The sequence below is a fragment of the Haliotis asinina genome, chromosome 10 (assembly GCF_037392515.1).
Source record: "Haliotis asinina isolate JCU_RB_2024 chromosome 10, JCU_Hal_asi_v2, whole genome shotgun sequence".
NCBI lineage: Eukaryota > Metazoa > Mollusca > Gastropoda > Lepetellida > Haliotidae > Haliotis > Haliotis asinina.
The window spans coordinates 37,276,957-37,300,239 of record NC_090289.1 but is presented as its reverse complement, the minus strand read 5'-3'; the positions used below and the strand labels follow the sequence as shown (position 1 = coordinate 37,300,239).

At 40.4% G+C, this 23,283-nt stretch overlaps 1 protein-coding gene across 1 annotated transcript in view; it reads right to left on the bottom strand.

Annotated features, from left to right (window-relative positions):
* Positions 1-23,283, bottom strand: part of LOC137298485 (titin-like) — a 446,086-nt gene that overhangs the window by 392,583 nt on the left and 30,220 nt on the right. Inside the window, exons 13-18 of the mRNA XM_067830773.1 lie at positions 22,542-22,783; positions 21,857-21,979; positions 21,336-21,527; positions 20,433-20,620; positions 18,834-19,384; positions 17,673-17,806 (exon numbers count right to left, since the gene is read on the bottom strand). Coding sequence (XP_067686874.1) covers positions 17,673-17,806; positions 18,834-19,384; positions 20,433-20,620; positions 21,336-21,527; positions 21,857-21,979; positions 22,542-22,783 — 1,430 coding nt within the window. The remainder of the gene's footprint in view (positions 1-17,672; positions 17,807-18,833; positions 19,385-20,432; positions 20,621-21,335; positions 21,528-21,856; positions 21,980-22,541; positions 22,784-23,283) is intronic.

Sequence of the window (23,283 nt, the reverse complement as noted above, 5' to 3'; positions counted from 1 at the left end):
GGCACGATCTCGCTACTGAGAAATTACAAAGAGCACAGGCCGAGTACGTTAAAAAACGCCTCCAGAGGATTGATTTTATTAACGAACAACTCAAGCGTGAAAACCATGCCATTAAAACATTCTACGATGTCGATGAAGGAATGAAAGAATACTACCTACTAACTGGTAAACAATTGGAACCGCTCAATAAACCTACACTCGCTCAGTACTACACACCATCCAAGGGACAAATGAATCGTGAACTGGGCTTCATAGTGTTGGGTATAGCAGCTACTGCGTTGGTTGCTAAGCAATTAAACTAAAATACCTATATAAGTAAACATGAGACCCGCTCCATACCGATGCGAATATATACTTATGGGGAAGACCGAGGCCTGTGGTAGGAAATGCAGGAATCAGGGGTTCTGTTGTTTCCATATGGGAAGTCCTAACTACACGTGTTCTGTGTGTGGTATCGGGGTTAAAGGGCACTACTGTTTATGTAAAGCTCACGGAGCGAACGTAGTCAGACATCAACTCATATACGAGAATAAAAAAGGCTACATAAAAGAACGTAGGCGACTGCTCAAGATAGCCACTTAAGAGTTACTGTGAACCAATTAGAGATTATACACACCTACGTATAGCTATGTCTGTGGAAAACATATTCAAATATGAACTGGCCTTATGGGGAAGCTTCAGATTTAAGATAATAGTGGACGTGGTATGGATTAAAGAGGGTGTTAAGTATACTCACCCCTTCGAATGGGAGCGGGATATCGCGTCTCAATACCATATAGAACGTTTTTTGAGTATAAGTGAATACAAGGAATACTATACCCAAGGTGAGTACTGGATTGAAACAGCCACATTATATATTTTACCAGGTACGTGGGACGATTTGACAGAATGTCTAGAATTGTACCCGGCCACCAGAAAATATTTTTTAAGAGTTACCTCCCCTTTACTGTCGACCAATTAGACATTGATTCTCTTAGGTGTAAACACTATGGCTACTGTGCGCGAGCTCAAGAGGGTCGCAAAACAGAGAGGTGTTATCGGGTATTCTAGAATGCGGAAGTCAGCATTGTTGAGATTACTAGGTTTAGAAGCCCCTCCTACGGTAAAACAATTAAAAGCTCAAGCAAAACAGCTTGGACACACGGGTTATTCAAATCTGGGGAGAGCCGGGTTAACCGCATTGTTATCACATGCCCCCGTACCCACTGTAAAACAACTGAAAGCCGAGGCACACGATTTGGGTTTAGGTGGGTATTCCCGTATGAGAAAACCACAGCTTTTAGAATTATTACGACAGAATAGAGCTATTGACCTACAGTTCGTGCGCACTAAGCACGCTGTAGGTAACTATTTGGGAAGTTGGCGCATGGACGTTGATAGAAATATAAACATTACAGATATCAAGCCTCTGATAGCTGATAAGGTCAACCAGGAACTAAATAACCTAGGAAGTATCAAGTTTCAGATCACAGTGAAAATGTCGCTCGATAAGGAGGACTCCACAGGGGTCACTGAGTATGTTCAGCCTTACTTCCGAGGCAAACAAGAGGTCGTCACACATACAGAGACCATTGACGTATCAATCGATAATAGTTTTCAGCAGATACGAGAATACCTAGAACGCTACACGCACATGGGGTCCGGGTGGGCTGTAGATAAAATCGATAACGTCTATCTAGATATAGCTAACTACGTGCCGTTCAGAGGTGGGTCATACCTAGCCTTGCCTCCCTACTATAAGAACAAACAAGCCATAGTAAACGTTAAGAATAGAGGAAACGATTGCCTGAGGTTATCTATCAGGTCAGCCTTATTTCCAGCTGCCACTCATTCAGATAGGCTTTCTAGCTATCCCCAAGATGATGGGCTTAATTGGGATGGTATAGATGAACCCACCCCCATATCCCAGATCACTAAAGTAGAAAAACAGAATAATCTGGCTATAAATGTCTTTGGGCACGAAGGTAATACAATAATAGTACACAGGGTCAGCACGGTGAAGGATTGCCAAGTTATCAATATATTCATGATCCAGCGAGGTGACAAGTTTCACTACACATGGATAAAACATCTCAGCCGGTTGTTGCACGACCAGTCGAAACACAATGGGGAAAAACATTTTTGTGTACGATGTCTACACGGTTTCAGTCGAGCTGATTTATTAGAATCCCACCGGGATGATTGCCAAGGTGTGGGGCAGACGGCCATACGAGTCGACATGCCTAAGGAAGGTGAAAATATCCTAAAATTCAGTAACCACAAGAACCAAATGTCTGTACCTTATATTATATACGCCGACTTCGAAGCCTTAGTTGTGGGTGGGGATTCCCCCACACCCCCTAGTGGGGGTAGCTTCACCCACAAGACACAAGAGCATAAAGCCTGTTCGTTTGGATACATTGTCGTCCGTTGTGACGGGGAAACGAAAGCTCCGGTAGTGTATAGGGGGCCTGACGCGGCTGAAAGGTTTCTAAAGTGTTTGCAGGAGGAAGAAAAAATTATTAGGAATACATTATATAGAATCGCTCCCATGCGTATGACCCGAGTTGACAAGCTAGCTCACGCTAGTAGCACTCACTGTCACGTGTGCGACTCACCACTTAACGGTGATTCGGTGAGAGATCACTGTCACATAACTGGTAAGTATAGAGGCGCCGCTCACAACGCGTGCAACCTCAAGCTTAAAATCAACCCTAAGACAATAAACATCCCCGTTGTCTTTCACAACTTGAGAGGGTACGACTCACACTTGATCATGCAGGCCATCGCGAAAATCGATGGTAATATAACATGCATCCCCAACAACATGGAGAGATACATCTCCTTCAGTTTAAACGGACTTAGGTTCATTGACTCTTTTCAGTTCCTCCTGTCGTCACTCGACAGTCTGGTCAAGGCCAACAATACCTTCCCTATCACCGATCGATACACAGACGCCGAGACTAGACCCCTGCTTATGAGGAAGGGTGTGTACCCCTATGAGTACATGGATAGCTGGGCTAAGTTCACCGAGACCAGACTACCCCCTATTGACTGCTTTTATAGCAAGCTGAATGAGGCGTCCGTCTCACGAGACGATTACTCGCACGCGATTAACGTATGGAATAAACTGGGTTGTAAGAACCTGGGCGATTATCACGACCTGTACTTGAGGACAGATGTACTGCTGTTAGCCGACGTGTTTGAAACATTCAGGCGGACATGTTTCAAGCAGTATAAACTCGACCCCGCATGGTATTACACCAGCCCAGGTCTGTCGTGGGACGCCTTGCTTAAAAAGACCGGAGTTAATTTAGAATTGCTCACAGATTACGACATGCACCTATTCATTGAGAAAGGCTTGCGAGGTGGGATTTCCATGGCATCCAAACGATACGCTAAAGCAAATAATCAATACGTGAAAGGTTACGATCCTAACAAACCAACCAATCACATTCTCTACCTCGACGCAAATAACCTGTACGGCTGGGCCATGAGCCAGTATCTACCTACAGGGGGATTCGAATGGGTACCCCACGTTGATGTTATGAGTATTGCACCAGATTCGAACAAAGGTTATATCCTCGAAGTTGACTTAGAGTATACCAAGGAATTACACACATCACACAACAGCTATCCCCTTGCACCCGAACGTATGAGGGTTAACCCAGACTGGATGTCTGAGTACCAACATAACTTGTCAGGTGGTCGTGTGACAGACGTTGAAAAACTCGTGCCTAACTTAATGAATAAGACCAAGTACATCGTTCACTATCGCAACCTACAGCTGTACCTGTCGTTGGGTATGAGGCTGACCAAAATACACAGGGTTCTCATGTTCGACCAGAGCCCATGGATGGAGCCCTACATCAGAATGAACACAGACCTACGAAAAAAAGCCACCAGTGATTTTGAGAAAAATCTCTACAAGCTCATGAATAACTCGGTGTTTGGTAAGACTATGGAGAACCTGAGGAAACGCGTGACCGTGAAGCTGGTTAGATCTAGTGAGGAAGACAAGCTCAGGAAATTGATAGCCAGTCCGGCATTCAACCGTAGCAAGATATTCACAGACGACCTGGCTGCCCTACACATGAAGAAAAGCCACATAAAATTCAACCGACCTGTTTACGTGGGGATGAGCATCCTAGATTTATCCAAACACCTGATGTACGACTTTTACTACAACGAGCTCAAGAAACAATACGGCGACAGGTGCGAAGTGCTGTACACTGACACGGATTCCCTGCTGATGGAGATTCGAACCGAGGACGTGTACGAGGACATGAAAAAACACATCGATTTATACGACACCAGCGACTACCCTAAGACCCATGCCATGCACAGTACGGTAAATAAAAAGGTCCTAGGTAAGATGAAGGACGAGTGTGCTGGCACGCCCATAGCCGAGTACATAGGTTTGAGACCTAAGATGTACTCCATACTGAAAACCGACAATAGTGAGATCCGGAAGGCTAAGGGGGTTAAGAAGTATGTGGTGAAACAACACATCAAACACGCCAGATTCAAGGAAGCCCTGTTCAAGACCCGTACCTTTAGACATAAAATGAACACACTTAGAAGTGATGGGCACAAGATATACGGACTGACTATAAACAAGACGTCCCTATCGCCTATGGATACGAAACGTTGGATAGCTATTGATGGAATAAACACATACGCGTATGGACATGAAAAAATTTGAGTCTATTTACTACAGCCCGCGTGGGTACTGGAAAGGAGCTAGCGCAGTAGATAATCTAGCTAAACTAGCGCGAGTACCCCCGGAGGAAGCCAAAGCGTGGCTTGAAAAACAAGCCTTGTGGCAGATCTATTTGCCTGCACCACGCTACGTACCTAGAAGGAGGTTCGGTATTAACATACCTAATAGCATTCACCAGGCAGACCTACTGTTCCTACCCCACGACAAGAGGTACAAGTATGCCTTAACCGTAGTGGACGTAGCCAGTCGTTACAAGGAAGCCGAACCCTTGACCACGAAAGATTCGGCCCAGGTAGCCAGAGGATTCGAACGCATATACAAACGCAGCCCGCTGACGTGGCCAACAGAGCTGCAAGTTGACCCCGGACGGGAGTTCATGGGTGCCGTGTCACAACTGCTAGCCAAACACGATACAAAGGTCAGGCGTGGCACGGCCGGAGCCCATCGCAGCCAAGCTATAGTTGAGAGATTTAATAGGACTTTGGCTGAGCGCTTGTTCGGCTATCAGTATGCTAGGGAGATGGCCACCCCTGGAAAACGATCGACTGAATGGGTCACGAGGTTACCCAAGGTGGTGTCGGCAATCAACCATGAAGTCACCCGTCTCACCGGTAAGAAACCGGCAGACGCTATCAAACTAAAATCAATAGTTGCAGAGTCGGCCGCTCCATTGCGTGGGAAGGAGAAACAGATACCAGATAGGGCCCTAGTGAGGTATCTATACCAGCCGGGGGAACACGAGGGTGATAGCCGTAAGCGAGCCACCGATCCTATATGGTCAGTCAAAACTTACAACATAGATAAAGTGGATATAAAAGCTGACGAACCTAACTTGTACTACTTGAGGGATGGGCCAGGTAGGGGGTTTGTAAGAGAAGAATTATTGATCGTACCGTACGGCACAGTGTTACCGCCTGCCAAGTCACGGTAAACTGTTTCATTGTAGTAGGGGTAATCTAGTAGCAAGAGCTAAGGGCCCACCAACGTCTTATTTAGTAAATAAGACGTCATTTCTTGAAAGTGGTCCAGAACTCTCATTACCTATACTACTAGGCCAGAGATTCAGAACCTGAGGAAATGTAGACTTGCTTTGTTGAAGGCTTTAGTGTTGCAGAGAGGGCTTGGCAATGGGGAAAATAATGTGGTCCAGGGACAGTAAGACAGACTATTACCTATTCTATCTCTCTTTGCTTTCCTTGTTGGCTTTTTAGGATCAGGAAATAGACACCTGAGCAGCTAATGGATGGGAGATGTTTCTGAGTTTGAGATCCTGGCAGTTTCTCTAGATATAATGTCATCGTGGCAAGGCTAGTGTGATACAAGGAACTCGGTAACTTTGGCGTTCTTAAAACGTGATGTTCGTACTTAAATCTATCAGAGAGGTGTGAGTAAGTAAGGTTTTGAGCTACTTTTAGCAATATTCCACAAATGTCATGGTGAGAAACACCAGAAATGTCCTTCACACATTGTACCCATGTGGGAAATGGAACCCTGGTCTTCAGTGTGATGAGTTAACACTTTAACCACTAGGCTACCCCACCTCTATCATAGGGAGTCATTGTCTCTCATCACAACAATAATAGTCAACAGAGAAAGATACTTTTTTGGTGGAAACAATTTTCAAGGGACAAGAGGCCTTTGGTAGATTTATACATACAGACTGCACGACAAGATGTGATTTCTCAAAGAGAAATTGTTAGCCCTAGGATGTGAACAAGATGCCCATGTTAAATGTTGCTTTAGGTCACAGTGAGCAAAAGTAACTCCCAAGTGAATATTTTGGCAATTTCTCAGAGACTATACATATCAAAACAGCATCACACCCTTGTGGGGAAGCAAACCCAGGTGATATGAGTTAGTGATTTTAGTTTTACGCTGCACTCGGCAATATTCCAGCCATATGACAGTGGTCCGTAAATAATCGAGTCAGGACCAGACAATCTAGTGACCAACACCATGAGCATCGATCTGCGCAAATGGGAATCAAGGACATATGTCAACCAGGTGAGACTGACCACATGATCCCATTAGTCGCCTTTTATGGCAAGCATGGAACCTAGGTGAAGAGATTAACAACAAGGATACCACACAATAGAGTTAAATGACAACTAATTATCATTGTGACCTCATGATTAAAATATCAGGCAGCCCTTATGCATGACCTACTTTCACCAAGTTTTAGACATGGATATCAGAAATCTGGTCTCATAAGGAATGCTGAATGCATGCTAGAAACAATAATCTGTAGAACTGCTCACAAGATGTATTTGACGTTCCTTAAAACCTTTGATTGTAGTACAGAACAGCTGATTTAATGGTCATAAGCTCTTTTCAAGAATTTTCTATTTATCACTAGATTTTAGAAACATATATTGCAATATTTTAAAAATTACCTGAAAAAACATTAAACAAACATTTATGGTACAGGTGTTAGATGTACATTTCCTGGAATTTTGACACTGCTACGAAACTATTTCAGTTAGTTAACACAAACAAACGTTTTGAGGATCCTTGCCAGAAAAAAAAGATGTATGCTCTGAGAGCAAAAAGGATAGATGATTAGCCTATTAAAGAAAAACAGTTAGAAAGAATTTTGTTGCTGGGGTTTAGTTTCATCATGAGTATACTTGGAATCAGGGGATTGTGGGTGGGTGATGGATGGACCTTCTAGCCTTGCTTTACCTGACCCTACAATACCATACACAGAAGCTGCTTGGCAGCAGGACAAGCATTACAGGGTGTAGAATAATAGTTTCCATTTCTTTTTGACTATGTGTGTGAGAGTAGGTTTGTGTTTGTGTTGGAAGGGTGTGGGTGGGGTAGGGTAAGGGTGTTTGAATGAGTGAGTGAGAGGTGAGTTCAGTTTTATACAATATTCCAGCTATACGGTTGTCAACATCATCGATATCGATATCATCGACATTTTTCGATATCATAAACATTAATCTGTATAACTGGGAACCGATGGAATGTGTCAACCAAGTCAGCGAGCCTGACTACCCGATCATGTCAGCCATCTTTACTACAAGCATAGTTGCCTGTTATGGCAGCCATGGGTTGGTGAAGGCCTATTCTACCCCAGGACCCTCATGGGTCATGTTTGAATGAGCGAGCGAGTGAATTTGTGAGTTAGGAGGGAGTGGATGTTGAAGTGAGTGAGTGAGTGAGTGAGTGAGTGAGTGAGTAAGTGAGAGGTATGATGGAAAGGTTAGGACACGGGGGTAAGTGGATGAGGGTTTGATCAGGATAGGCAGTGATAGTAGTGACATAACTATGCTCCAAATTCCAACCAAAAGACACTTGTGCCACACAGGAAATGAACACTTCTGCACTAAAAAGTCCTTGAACACAATAATACATTTTTCCTGAAATAGTCAAACCTGTATGAACCTACTGAATCAAGTCATAGTTACAAGGAGAGGTGTAGTGTGGTCAATGTTGCATTTGTTGCATATTTGTTTCATATAAGTCTGAAAGATTGCAAAGCTTTACATTTAGATAGTTTTGAGGGTTGGTCCAGCTGTCACAGCAAACATCATACGTAAATTTTGGTAGCTACGATCCTGGTTTATTATCTATGATAATAACAAAACACAGAGTTGATTTATCTGATTCATAAACTAACAACGACGACTTTGCCATTGGTAGAGAAATCTGAAAATGTTTACGTGTAAAAAAACTGATTATATCCATTTACCCAAGTACACAGCAAACACCCATGTGCATTTCTTATGTAACAACGAAGTTCCGTTGGTATCCTCAAAACAGTTTCGGCCCAAAAGTGTTTTCAGGCTGCATGCGACACAGAGATTACATCTCCCTTGCTGTAACTCGCGTTTGATGGTAGAAACCTACACGCGTTATTTGTCATCATTCACTTGATGGTCAGTTAATGAATTTATAATGGGTATAAATAGTGGTAACACCACTAAAATTACTTGACATAGGTTCCCATTTGGCATTTCTCCTGTCTGGAGTAAATACTCAACATTATAAATTAAGGTCTGTGGTGGTGGGTGGCAAAAAGTATTGCATCTTATGTAATGTGTGCATGTAAGCGATGCAAGAGGGTTTATCAGCTGAGTTACAAAAACAAAGATCGATCAAAGGATTAACCGATAACACACTGATCGATTAATTACTTCCACAGCGGATTATGAGTGTAGATTTACATAATCTATACTGAATACACCCTGTCGTAAAGTAAGAGTGTAAACACAACATCCTTCCTACGAAGAATTAACCGCCACTGCTTTGATTGATTGATTGTTGCTCATTATTGGCCTACTAATGGCGGACATCATACAGTTAGTTGCCAGGTGTGCTGTCCTGGGTGACCAGTGAGATTATGTATACACCTGTGTGAAAATTTCTCAAATGATGTGTCACATTTTCGCACATTGGACTGTTGAAAGACACAAGACATAGAGTAGGATTATTTACCAACTGCAGATGAATGGAATATCATTCTTTTATGTGGATATTAATGGATACATACCTGAACGAGGTAACTGCCTGACATTGTTGCTATAACTTTCGTGTGTCTTAAATTTAATATTTGCATTTTGTTTTAATTTATTTCTTGTAGTATTCAGCAGAATCTGTATTACAGAAAACTACACATAAACTATCAATTGCGCATACAGGAGACGCAGCAGAGATCACGAACTAGTCACAAATTCTGGGATATCATCTGGGTACTCATAGGAGAAAAACAATAACAAAAGAAACCACCAGTCCACAGAAATTGCACCACATCAGTGCCCCTTTATGATTATTCCACTTATTTAGTCAGAGTGATGGAATGGCCTAGTGGTTAAAGCACATGGTCATTACATTACTGCAGGTTTTGTTTTATACCTTGTCACCAGTTGTAACATAAACATCCATCTCAGACACATTGTACAGACTCAACACTGACAAGTTCTTGTCTTATCCCCTGAATGCTGATCACGTCAACAGGTTCATCTTTTTTACGGCTCTTGGTATCACTGGACTGGGGATCCAACCTTCCACTCTCTCAGCAAATGCCAGAAGAGTGAGTGAGCATAGTTTTATGCCTCCTTTAGCAATATCACACCAAAGTCAAGGCAGGGGATACTAGAAATGGGCTTCACAAATTGTACCCACATGGGGAATCCAACACAGTTCTTCGGTAGAGCAAATGCTTTAACATTCGGGCTACCCAACTGCCTGCACACATCTAAACCTAGCCTTAGTCTTGAAAATATTTTTGTCATGAATATTTAAATAATGACAATTTATAAAGCCTGAAGACGTCTGCTAAAATGAGAATCCTTGGAAAATTACTGAACCATACCATAGACCCTAAATCTGTAGAGATAAGAAGTACCACTGCAACTCTGCAAATAGCTCCCTGACATACTTTACCACAAAATTTATTCAAGTTTGAAGGCATTTGTAATCATAGAAACAAATTCAAACATTCCAAAAGCGAACTTTTCGACAAATTCCACCCCCAGCCAGAGTATGGTGCTGTTCCTGCAGCTGTGTGCTGTGAAATGTAAAAATAGCTGCAGAAGATGAAAATAGTTTTGCTGTCAGTGCACATGCCAGGTCAGCAAAGCAGACAGCACAAAGCAACTCAGACTATCCTCTCAAATCTCTTGACATGACCTCCACTTACAGAGTTGTCAGAAAGAATTCCTATCTCCTGGTGTCACTGCATAGCTCTGATTTCTGCATATTGTAACATGACAAGATGCATCTCTGCATTGATGTGTATGGCAAGGGCAATAGTGTGTGTCTATGTACTAAGTTATAATCAGCGACAACGGAAAATGTCATCAGTTGTTAAATCTGACAGTTGAATTTGTTCCAGGTATGTCTTAACTTACATGTGCAGCTGGTCCAAAAATACACCATTTCAATTTGTTAATTTATATACATACATAAACAAACATTGAGGATACATCAACCCATGCTCCCCTCGAGACCAGCGAACAACTTATAATATAACAAGTTCTGTAGAATGCTCCAATCCTGCAGAATGCCTTTGTGTCTGTATAGGTGAACAGGAAATGTGTTCCTAAATGCACCATGATAAATGTACATACAAACCTGCCTTTTTTTATACAAGGGTCTAGATATGATGTTTGGGGCCTCTGTTTTCAAAATTAACTTCACAAGAGTTTATTTTTTTCCACATTTATGGATAAAAATGAAACGTGTCACTTGCACATAAAACAAACTATTGCCTGTGAATATACAATGCCATTTATACTTGTGTGTAGGCAATTAGGTGCATGACTCTGAGGATGTGGGTTCAAATCCCAGACAAAAGTAACAGCACCTCTTCTTTACTGAGGAAGTGTAAACTCAAAATAAATTGCATTATACAGTCTGATGCACAAATCTTTCTTAAAAAATCTAAAAAATTGTTCAGTACAATTATCATGACCAAGGAGTAATACCAATGTATATTTGTACGAATACAATTGTACAATTTGAGTGGGGGACCTCAAGTGCTGTTGAATGATCACATTTCGAGTGAACTGATACCAACAGAAACAGCAGTATGACAGCTCATGGAGGGAGTTTTCTTCACCTCCTCCCAGCATCTACAGGAGCAGCACTCCAGACAGAACACAGGTGATATGAGGTAATATTACATACTGCCTGCATGCAGTGGGAGTTACCCAATGGGCCGTATCACACAATGGAATTCTCATGAGTTAAGCATCATCGCTCAGTGCATGCATACTTGAAGGATAGGTAATAGCTTTTACCTTATACTCCCTGTTGATCTCATCTCTGGATGAATTTCAGATAGGCAAAAGCAGAATACTGAGTTGGAAATAAAACAAATGACTTTGTCATCTTAGTTCATAGTGAAAAAAAATATAATGAAATGGAGCCCTGAGACTATCTTCATTGTCAGCAAAGGAAATCTAGACTTGCCACATTTTCTAGACTTCAGGGTCTGTACGACAGATTAACATATGTACTGTAAAAACATTTTCAAAATATTCATGATTAAAAGCACTTTATTTATAAAGTAAGCTTCAGGCATCTTTCAAATAATATTATATGAATTTGTCACTGCAATTACATTCTCAAAATCGATCATTCTGAAAATTGAAACTATTCCAGATTTGGTTTAAGTATAAAATTGTTTGCATGAAGCCGGAAGTAGTTCGTCTTCATCAAAGTTAAGAATTCTCAAACAGAGATGTGATGTGTACTGTTGACTTAACTTTATATCTGTGTTTGAGAATTAAACTATGACGCTCTGTATAATGTTTTTGTTGTTTTTAACCGCAGAATGTTTTGAAAAATAGGGTGCAGAATTTGCTTAAATTTGCCGCGGAATCCAGGAGGGACTGAACTTTTGTTGCTTGATAATGAAGACCTTAACATTATTTGTCATGATGGGTTGACAAGTGTTGCACAGTTGACCTACGGACAGACAATTCACTGGTCACAAACCAGATGAAGCTGAGCCATGTTGATCACAGTGAGTGAGTTTGGTTTTACAATGCTTTTAGCAATATTCCAGCAATATCACAGTGGAGGACACCAGAAAAGGGCTTCACACATTGTTCACACATCCATTAACTTGGGTCTTCAGCATGATGCTTCTAACTACTAGGCTGCCATACCAGTCACAGAAGACAGGTGGGTGATAATGTTTACCAGCTTGACTCTGAAGACTTCTTAACTGACTCAAATCAGACACTGAGGTAACTGACAACGACAAGATGGTAACATTTCTATCTCCCTGATAAGGCAGTCTGGCCTGTATACTCCCAAGGGAGCTGACAAGGAAAATCAAGGGTGAAATGTCCCATTGACCAGAAAAATGATATTAATGCTTTCACATGCACCTTGTGTAGACGGCCAATATGAATGAGTGAGTGAGTTTAGTTTTATGCCACTCTTAGCAATATTCCAGCAATATCACAGTGGGGGACACCAGAAAATGGGCTTCACACATTGTACCAGTGTGGGGAATCGAACCCGGGTCTTTGGCGTGACAAGTGAACGCTTTCACCACTAGGCTACCCCACCGCCCAGATGGTAAATATGAGCCCACACAACAATATAATCATGACTACTGAAACTTGAATCAGGTTTCTTTAGATAATCTTCGAAAAAATTAAGGAAATGGCTTAATTAAATCACTGACAGCAATTACAAAAAATCACATTTATAATGTTGCAAAAACAAAAATACATGCAAGCAGTTTACTGTTGCCAATGGTCAAAGGGGACATAACTCTTGCCTTCCACATTCCGCTTGGAAGCTGAGACTGGGCAGAAAGCCAAGAGAGACGGTAGTTCTAAATGATTAATGTCTGCCCACAGATTATTCCGTGATTCTAAGAAAAGTTACATAACATCTTGTACTTTGTTGGCAGATGATATCTGCACCACAACTTCTCATGACCTAACAGCCATATGTCAATATATGTACAAGCAATAGTCTGGTATATACAACTATGTGTAGCATGTTTGAGTGGCAGTTTGAAGCTGTCATGGTGAATTGGAATGATCTTTATGGATTGACAACTTCTTCATTCCAATTGATGTGGCGCTTTGGTGTAGATGCTAACTCTGTCCCTTGTTTCAGAAAAGTGTAAGCTTCTGCACTGTCACATTTACTGCAATATAGAAGTTGTCTATCCATAAAAATTGCTCCTGTTTATGCAGTAGCTAACATCTGGCTTAAAATAAATAACAAAATTATGAAAGAGTATAAACAGAGGTTACATTTGATGTCATAAATCAGGCTGGACTTAAAAAATGTATTTCACTCACTGATACACTTAAATGAATTTGAAGAGTTACTAGACAATGATATCAATTGGCATTTTTTTTATAATCAGTATTATATAATTCACATAACATTATTGTTGAATAACCAGGAAATACTAAAAATGCATGTCTTTGGTTGACTGTTCACCATGCACTATTTGAGTTTCCAAACAATATCTCCTAATCATTGCATCTGCTATTTTTTGTGTTAACTTTTTTTTATCCACCATACCAGATAACCATTAACCCACACTGCTAATCAAGTCATGGAATTGGTAGAGATAATGATGCATATAAAACAGCTCTTTTGTTAATCTGTGTCTTTTTTATTTGTATCTCAACAGATATGAATCCTCATTAAATCACTTTAGTTCTCAATTTTTTTTATATTGGATGTGATTTCAGGAAAATTATGTGGTGCTAATTTTACTTATTTAGTAAACTGCCATGACAAGCACCAGGTGTGGAGAGCAGGAAGTGGCGGTCGGTACGAATGAACATTCATCTCCACACTGTATTGCTGGGCTGCTTACAAGGTGATGAGTCTTCCTGTCAAGCCCAAAACATTCACCAATCCCGTTGCATTCTATATACAGTTATTCAAATGGCAACATTGATCAACATTCTCTCGGCCTTAGGACTTAATAACTCATATATCAGTGGGCAACTGTAAACGTAACATGATACTTCAGGGTGGAATATGACTGGCCAGTGTAAAAAGTCTGGGTATCTTGGTGCTTGGCACCTGTCCAAGCTGAGGCTGTATAGTCTTCAGACAGACACCCTTACATGCAGCTATTTTTAGCAGTGACTAATGCATCACGCATACCAGACTGGTTGTTCTTACGAAACTCAGAGAACATATTTGATAAACAATGATTCCCATCCACATCCAGCACCTAGCTACAGCAGTCCATATTTATTTCAAATTTGAAGGATATTTAAATTTTGTGGTTTCAATAAAGAATAATTCATATTTACTGTCGTACAAGGCTTCTACAAAGGACAGATATTAGAGGTTTAAAATGTATCAAAACATACTGTGATGTACCTCGTCATTTTGTGATATGTAGTATGATATATATGATGATTATATAATTAAAAATGTGGAATTCTGCAGCAATATGAAAAATCATTTCATGAACTGAAGCAGAACAAAACAAGATCTGGTGAAAATAATGGAAGCATACATCTCTAACATAAAAGGTTGTAAACGTATTTGTTTTCAAATTTACCTAACACATCTTTGCCTGTTTCATGAAGATGTTATTCACTGAAGAGTAGGAATGTGCATACAGACAAAGCAGGTAGCTGAGAATTAACTTCCTGTCTCAACAGATTTGAATTGTGGATTTAGTAAAAAAAATTTAAAAGGTACTTAGCAAAGCATATAACAATTAAACCATATTTGAGGAGACAGACAAGTATCTTTCAGGGTTTGGGGAGGGTTTTAAATATTTCTGTAAGTAAGTGAGTGAGTTGGTTTTAAGCTGCTTTCAGCAATATTCTTGCAACATCACAATGGGAGACAGTAGAAATGAGCTTCACACATGCATGAGGTAGGTGAGTGAGTGAGTGATCACCTAGTTCAACTACACATCACTCAAGCATGTACAGCTACAATACAGCCAAGCACCAGGCTCCACAACAAGGAACTGTGAGCCATCATACCCACTCTGACTAAGTCATGTGCAATGTTTGATACTACAGCTGGGACGTTTTGAATCATGGATGTTTTAAACTGCATGGGCATGGAATCAGCAAGGAAATGAGGCACAGAAAACTGAATGGTTCTTTAACTTACAAAGATGTCTGCCAGAAGTGTAAACACCACTATCAACATCTGTAGTTGCATACTACATGTTACTGACGCTTAAACAGTAGCTTGCTTTACACAATTTGACAGATCGAAGCAAAAAATACTGGCAGAACATTTTTCTGTGATTCAATCAGCCACAATCACTCACTGAGAGACAAATTGTTCAGCTGATTTTCTTAAGATGTGAGTTTAGTTTTATGCTGCCCTCAGCAATATTCCAGCTATATTGCAGCAGTCTGAAAATAACTGAGTTTGGACCAGACAATCCAGTGACCAACAGCGTGAGCATTGATCTGTGAAATTGGGAACTAATGTCATTTGTCAACCAATACAGCAAATCTGACCATCCAATTTATAGTTGTCTCTTACATCATGCATGGCTGACTGAAGACCAATTCTAACCCAGATCTTCACAGGTTGAACTTAAACGAAATTCTGAGTTTAACATTTTGTTCATGATACTACTTCAGTAGTGAATACAAAAGACAGTGTGGAAGACAATGATATACAAACTCCTGATCTCCTCATATGGAAAGAAGCAGCACTGCATGTGTAGGGACAAAAAGGAAATCTGTGTACACAAAAACTGCGACATAATCAGTGGCACATGGCACTGAGTGAGTTCAATTATGCGATTTATTCAAACAGAAAATATGTTTTATGGTATGCAAACGGAAAACAGATAACATGTATGTCATTTTTAAAATATGATCTTAATATCATAAAAACATAAATAATATCTGAACATAATATCAGAACATAAATCATCAGATAGACATAACAGATTGGATATTAGTTTCGGCTAGTGGCAGAAAGAATAATTGAAATTGACCATATAGGAAATGGTTTGAGGAAAGTGGTTGATGAGAATGTATAGCTCTTGACTTCCCATTTTTGTCGCATTATGTGTACAAACAGTTTGGCTAGCTCCCATATTCCCCAGAAATGTTATGTCAGAAACAGATTATGAAATTGAGGTGTCAAGTGAGACATCCTGGGAAAACCTTGTACAATAGAAAAAAATATCCCATTTATGACAAAGATGTCACATGTGTTTGTAACACAGGCATCCAAATGCCCACATGTTTTTAACAGAGATGTCCCATCTTCTAAGTATGTACGATAATGTGACCTCTGTATTTTACACCTTGCAGTGTCAACATATGTACACTGTCAAACCTGAGACTATATGATAAATATTACATGGTCTCTGGTTAAACATTGCTTTCATCTCCATGTTTCTAGCAATTACACAAAAGACACGATGCATTCCAGTTGGAAACTATCTATATTACCAAAGTGGCAGCCACAGCTTGGTGAGTTGAAATAAGGCTTAACATCATGCTGAAGAAGATTTTGCGACATGATATTTGTGCATGTATCGGCCAGTTTCTCGCTGGTATATGGCATTATCCCACCAAGATACAATGCTGCTTTTTATCAGGTATACTGCACTTGCATTTATTACTGCTGTCTTTGAGGTGAACAGTCCTTGTTTCATGTCATTAAGCATCAGGGATGGTTGGGTAGCCTTGTGGTTAAAGCGTTTGCTCATCAAGTCGAAAACCTGGGTTTGATTTCATTCATGGGCACAAAGTGAGAAACCCATTTCTGCTGTCTTACACCATGATATTGCTGGAATATTGCTAAAAGCAGTGTAAGACTGAACTCGGTTACTCATTAAGCATCATCAATATCAGTAACCATTATAATAACCATAATTAGTAATTTGTTGCTGTTTTTCAGGATGGGGATATATTTCAAGTGGTGCAGTTGGTTGTTGTAAAAATGTTGTTCTTAATGCTCGAGATGGATGGTAATGCTAATAAGTGAGTTTTGTTTTTTCATCACTTCTAGCAATATTCCAGCAACATCAGAGCAGGGGACACTAGAAATAGGATCCACACATTGTACCCATGCTGAGAATCAAACCCAGGTTTTCAGCATGACAAGCGACACTCTGACCACTAGGCTACCCTATCCCCAGTGATGCACAAGAGATACAAATAAGAAATATACAAAACAGTGCAGAGGGGACAATATTCACAACTCTCATCATCGCTCAACAGACACTGACTATTTGAAGTATGGCTTATGATTTATAATCATGGTAAGTCTAACTCAAGACCAGTTTATGACTTGCAGTGACTGTAAGTCCATCTTAAGTTTGACTTACAATCATTTGAATTCTTCATTAAGCATAGTTTATGATTTACAATAATGTATAATCTGTCTTAAGTATGAATTAAGACTTACAGTCATGGTAAGTCCATATCATGCATGTCTTATGACTTGAAATCACAAATGGTCCCAGGATAACAAAGAGTCAGTCAGTAAAAAACATATTGTTAAAATATTATCTTTAGTAGCTCACCTCCTCTAACTCTCTCTGTAGCTCATCACCATCTGGAGGCTGTGACTGGCCATACTGAGCGTGGGCTAGCTGGGCAGACACTGGCTGGATTGGGGCTTCCCTCTCTGACCCATGGTCAACCTGGTCACCCATGCCTGTAACAAATAGTCAGTGAGTGAGTGAGTTGGGGTTCTACTCCAACCTTCATGGTATCAGTCATAGATAGCCAGTAGTGAGTGTATGGTGAATGAGTTTGGTCCGCTTTGAATTGTGTTCCAACTGTACAGAGTGAGTGAGTGAGTGAGTGAGTGAGTGAGTGAGTGAGTGAGTGAGTGAGTGAGTGAGTGAGTGAGTGAGTGAGTGAGTGAGTGCGCGAGCGAGCGAGTTTTAATCTGCTTCTTGCAATACCCCAGGAGTATCACTGCAGGGGAGACCAGAATGGGTGTTACAAACCAGAGAGGAAAACTGAGCCCAGGCCTTTGGAATGACAAGCAAATGCGTTAACACTGGGCTACTCTACCTCCCCAACTGCAAGAAACCCATATTGGTAGATTACATGGTACATAGAAACCAGTGAGCGAAAAACACTTATGTGCAATGATATGTGTCATAATACATAATCCTCTGGTCACATCCTAGCCACCTGATCATTTGTGTTATTAAGCATGGTGGGGTAGGCCTGTGGTAAAAGCATTCACTAATGATGCCAAAGACATACGGTTCATTTCTCCATATGGGCACAAGCAAACCCACAATATGGCTGTAATACTGCATAAAGCAGAATGTAACAACAAAGTTCATGGTCCAGTGATCTGCTAATCTCGTGCCTGTTACCTTTTTCATACAAGAACCTTATATATTTTACAACTCACAAGGGAATGGGGACATAAGGACAGTCTCATCAGCATACAGCAATGCAAAAACTATAATAATATTAAGCGGTTGTGGAAATCACTGGGTTTAAGTTGCATCGGGCTACATTATATTTTAAATGATTTTAACATGATATTATTTTACTACTAGTAAACATCAAACTGTATACTCAATCCAGTAGTCTCTCATTTGGGTCAATTAATTATGCCAGACATATAAATGTCACATGTTGTTTTAACTAATTGTAGGGGTACTGGGCTGTAGAAGTTTGGGGAGACAACTCTGAGGACAAGTACTTCAATCCTTTACCTGAGTATCCATTAGTGACAGGTCTACTGCCTCCTCTTCCACTACTGGGAGAGTACCCAGGTGAAGCCTGAGTATGTCCTTGAGTTACCCTGGGATAGGCCACAGGATGAGCCCCAGCCTGTCCTGATCCTGCAGGATAACCCTGACCTGTTCCTGCAGGGTGACCTTGACCTGCGGGATATCCATGAGCTGCTGGTGAGCCCTGTTCACTGGATGGGTACACTCTACCAGGTGAGCCATGTGATGATGAGCCCGGGCTATCAGGGTATGTGGACCCATCAGACGGAGATTGTTGTCCTTTTAGAAGTGGTTTTGGTCGGACACGTTTGCTAGATTTTCTTCGAGGTGGCACTTGTCCTGTATCAGCTGGTAATCTTGCTCGTGAAGAGGGGGTTCTTCTAAGTTTGGGCTTGTAATCAGGATTGTTTTGATTGTTTTCCAGTTCGGCCCAGTACTTGTCCAAGTCTCCAACTTTGCGGTCAAGTTTTCGTAACTTGTGGTTGATAGTGTCAGTTGTTCCCTCCTCATTTATGCTCAGTCTCCGATCATTTCTGAAGAAAAATACAAATGTAATGCTTTAATCATGCTGTCGCTGGGGGACTGAAGTCAGTATGGTGCTGGCATTGTAATAGCTGAGTTTAGTCCTTAAACCATTTCATATGTTGTATGACAACAGTCTAAAGGAAAATAGTTGAACAAGGGAGATAATTCATTGTCAATGCAGTGCTTGGAGTAAATGATATAAGTATATATGATATAGTTCTTCTGAATGCCATCTCAAAAGACAGCAAGACAGCTTTTAGGACGAGGCAAATCCATACCATCCATGCAGAACTCTACAATCACAAACAATAACCAACAAGTAGGATGAAGAAGAGACATATTTCCTGGGTATCAAGGTGAGGTGAAATGGGGTTTAACATCGTACTTAAGAATATTTCGCTCATATGATGACGTACATGTGTGGTTGCTTGTACTAGCCCTGACTTAATTGGTTTTATATTGATAGAACAAGTATATATGGATGACGACTTCTTTAATTCAATAGCACAATGTTTTGATGCAGGTTTTTGTATAGTTTTCCGGCGTTTTATATTGCTAGTTCACCGAGATATGATGTCACTATACTGACTCTGAGCAGACCAGTCCTTGTTATATCCATTAATGCCAACCATAAATCTCCTAGTTACTGTTTTAAGTCATGATGTTAAAGAATTCATTTCATACCTAAAATACAGATTAAATCCCAAAAGGCATTAACCCTATCCTTGCTGTCCTCTTCAGTCCTACTGCCTTACAACCTGAATATATAAGATGGGTTCACATAGTGCCCATCTGGAGGATCAACCATCAGAGTAGTAAGCTTTTAACTAGCTAATTCCCACTTCTCCAATTAAGGAAGTGGTCGAATCTAATCCTTTAAGGTTTGGTTGATCAGGGCAAAGACCGGTGCATGACCACCCACATGTGTACAATGTAAACGTCTTCTTGGGAGTTCCTTGCTATATGTCTGCAATACTAATGAAAGTATAAAATCGAACCCAAGGTCACAAGAGGGTTTGTTTTCACACTATTTAAGCACTATAATGATCAACTCACTCATCCAACATGATAACTGGCAGGGCTAGTCTGTCCAGCAAAGCCTTCCCCATTTGCGTGGTGTCGGCACAGTCTGTCAGCAGGGTGTTCTTGGGTTTGGTATATTGCACTAGTACTTCATCTATAGGAACCTCCTGACCCAGCGCCTGGCTTATCACAACCAGGATCTCCTCGATGCGGTCAAACAACTGGAACACAAATCACATACAAACTTCTGAAGAATCCATAATGAATCAATGTGTTAATGCCTCTTTTAGCAATATTTCAGCCATATCATGACAGGGAATACCAACAGAGGGCTTCACACATTGTACCCATGTGGGGAATAAAACCTGGGTCTTTACCATTGATTGATATATGATAAACAGTCTAACCAGCCTTACCAACCAGTCACACAATAAACAAAGGTTCGACATAAAGCTTGGCTAGGATGACATTTCAGGACATTTCTCAATCCACCCATAAATGAAGCATACCTACTTCAATCATTTTAGAGTGAGTGAGTGAGTTTAGTTTTATGCCACACTCAGCAATATTCCAGCTATATGGCGGTGGTCTGTAAATAATCGAGTCTGGACCAGACATTCCAGTGATCCAATTATTTCAGATGAGTCATCAGTGAAAAAAGAACTCTTACATATCAGAGACAAAAGGTTAAGGGTCAAGACTAGTTTGTGGGATATCTTTGTGAAAATGTGTGATCAACATTCACCACAAATAGAAAAAGAGCCCAAACATTTTTACTACCAATACTGTTTTTCAGTTCACCCCATTCGTATTCAAACAGTATATGAAAGTGAAAAAAAACTGATTCTATTCAAAGATTGATTACATTGATTATGATGATTATTGTCAGTTTAATTCAATTAATTCAATCAATAAGTTTCCAGTTATGTCCTTTACCTTATCACATGAAGATAGAAACATGGCTGACACAGTAAGTCGGTTTGCACGTTCACTTGTTCCCTGAGTGAACCGTTTCCAGGCATATTCCAGTCTCTGAGCACGTTGATTGTTCGGTTCAAGGTCATATCTCAGTGACCTTCGCAACACCAGGGCAGCTTGCAACAACTGTTTTCCATAATCATATGTCCCCTGGTAAAATCATAACAAAAAAAACAGAACTAGTTTTTGCAAATAAAAGTAGGTTGTACGAAACAAGCAATGTATAAGGAAAATTATGCATCTGTTGTTTCAACAAAATCAGAAAAAATAGTTCTGAGTCAGTAAGATCTTGGCAGCCAAGGGAAGTAACTCAACCACAAAGAAGCATGACATTAAAGAGTTTATGTGTGACCAATAATGCTGCACAATTATCCGGGCTGATGTTGTAACCATACATTCCACATCAGATTTTGTGGAAAGTATAAGGTACAGAGGGCATATTCAACCCTGATATCACCAAGATATTCTGCTTAACCTACTGCAGCAGTTGATTCAAATGTGCGATGTTCCTCTTGCAACTTCTCCGCTTCCTCCTGAGTTCGCCCCATGTCAGTATGGGTCGTCACCATCACATCACACAGTTCCAGGATCCAGTCTATTGCCTGAAGTCATCATAACACACGCATGTGTTAAATTTACCCCCACAAATATCACAACTAAATGTATTTCGTAATTCTGAAAACCTAGCAGAAGTCATAACAATTGCTGATTACATGAACTAATCATGAATATGTGATCAACATGTTCTGAATTTTAAAAACTTCAGTGTTTTTAGTGTAAGTATACACATACATACTGACACTGTACTCTCCAGACATATCAATACAGTTGTGACAATGTGAAAAAAAAATACTTCATTAATTAAAGAGAGAAGTTCAGTTGTACCAAAAGCCTCTGTTATCAGTTCAGTCCCATCAAAATCATTCATTATCAGGTCAGCCTTCCCATATTCATTCAGTATCAGTTCAATCATACCAAAATCATCCATTATCTGTTTAGTCCTATCAAAAACATCCAATATCAGTTCAGTCCTACCAAAAGCATCCAATATCAGTTCTGTCCTACTAAAAGCATCCAGGTATCAGTTCAGCCCAACAAAAATCATCCATTATCAGTTCAGCTCTACCAAAAGCACCCACCTTATGACAGTGCCTGAGACCTTACCTGATCTGCATCCTTCTCGCAGGTCCTGAGCTGCAGTATCTGCTGGAGCTTTAGCTTGCGGACATCAGCCAGTTCATCACACCTCAACTTCCTCTCCTGAAGCTCCTCCAGCTTCTTGGTTATGTACTTGATCTGGCCGCTGTAGTCCGGAGAGATGTCCTTTCCAAAAGCATCTTTAATGGGCCTTGACATCTCATCAAGGAGACTCTGGCCATCATTCAGTGCTTGCTGTGCCGAGTCATCTGTTCATGAAGAACAATTCCAAATCAGATAAAGGACATGTAAATGAAAATGACCCAGTTAAAATCAACAAAACATTTATATAGGACCATGAATAAATTAATTAATTTGCTTTGAAAATGTATGAGTTTCTTCACTGAAAGATCACATTAAAGTAGGATCAAGATAGAATCAATTAAAATATCCTACAGAATACCGGATACCTATCAGCCATATTGTTTTGTGTCACATCACCCTAGCCCTAACACTAACTCAAAACCTTACCCAGACCCTCACCAAAAGTAAACTTGCTTGCTTTCAAAGATGGCGGAAGGCATCCGGTCTTACCAAAATATTTTACTTGTCCTGATAAAAGGAACATGTTTGTAGCATTCTCAGTGCTATGCTATTTGTTGTGTTTTCATATTTATTTTCAAGAGGAGGATTTCACCATAATCCACTTGAAAATGTATAGGTTGGGTTAGGTTTGATGCATTCTGTGTCAGTTCCACCATGTCTTTTG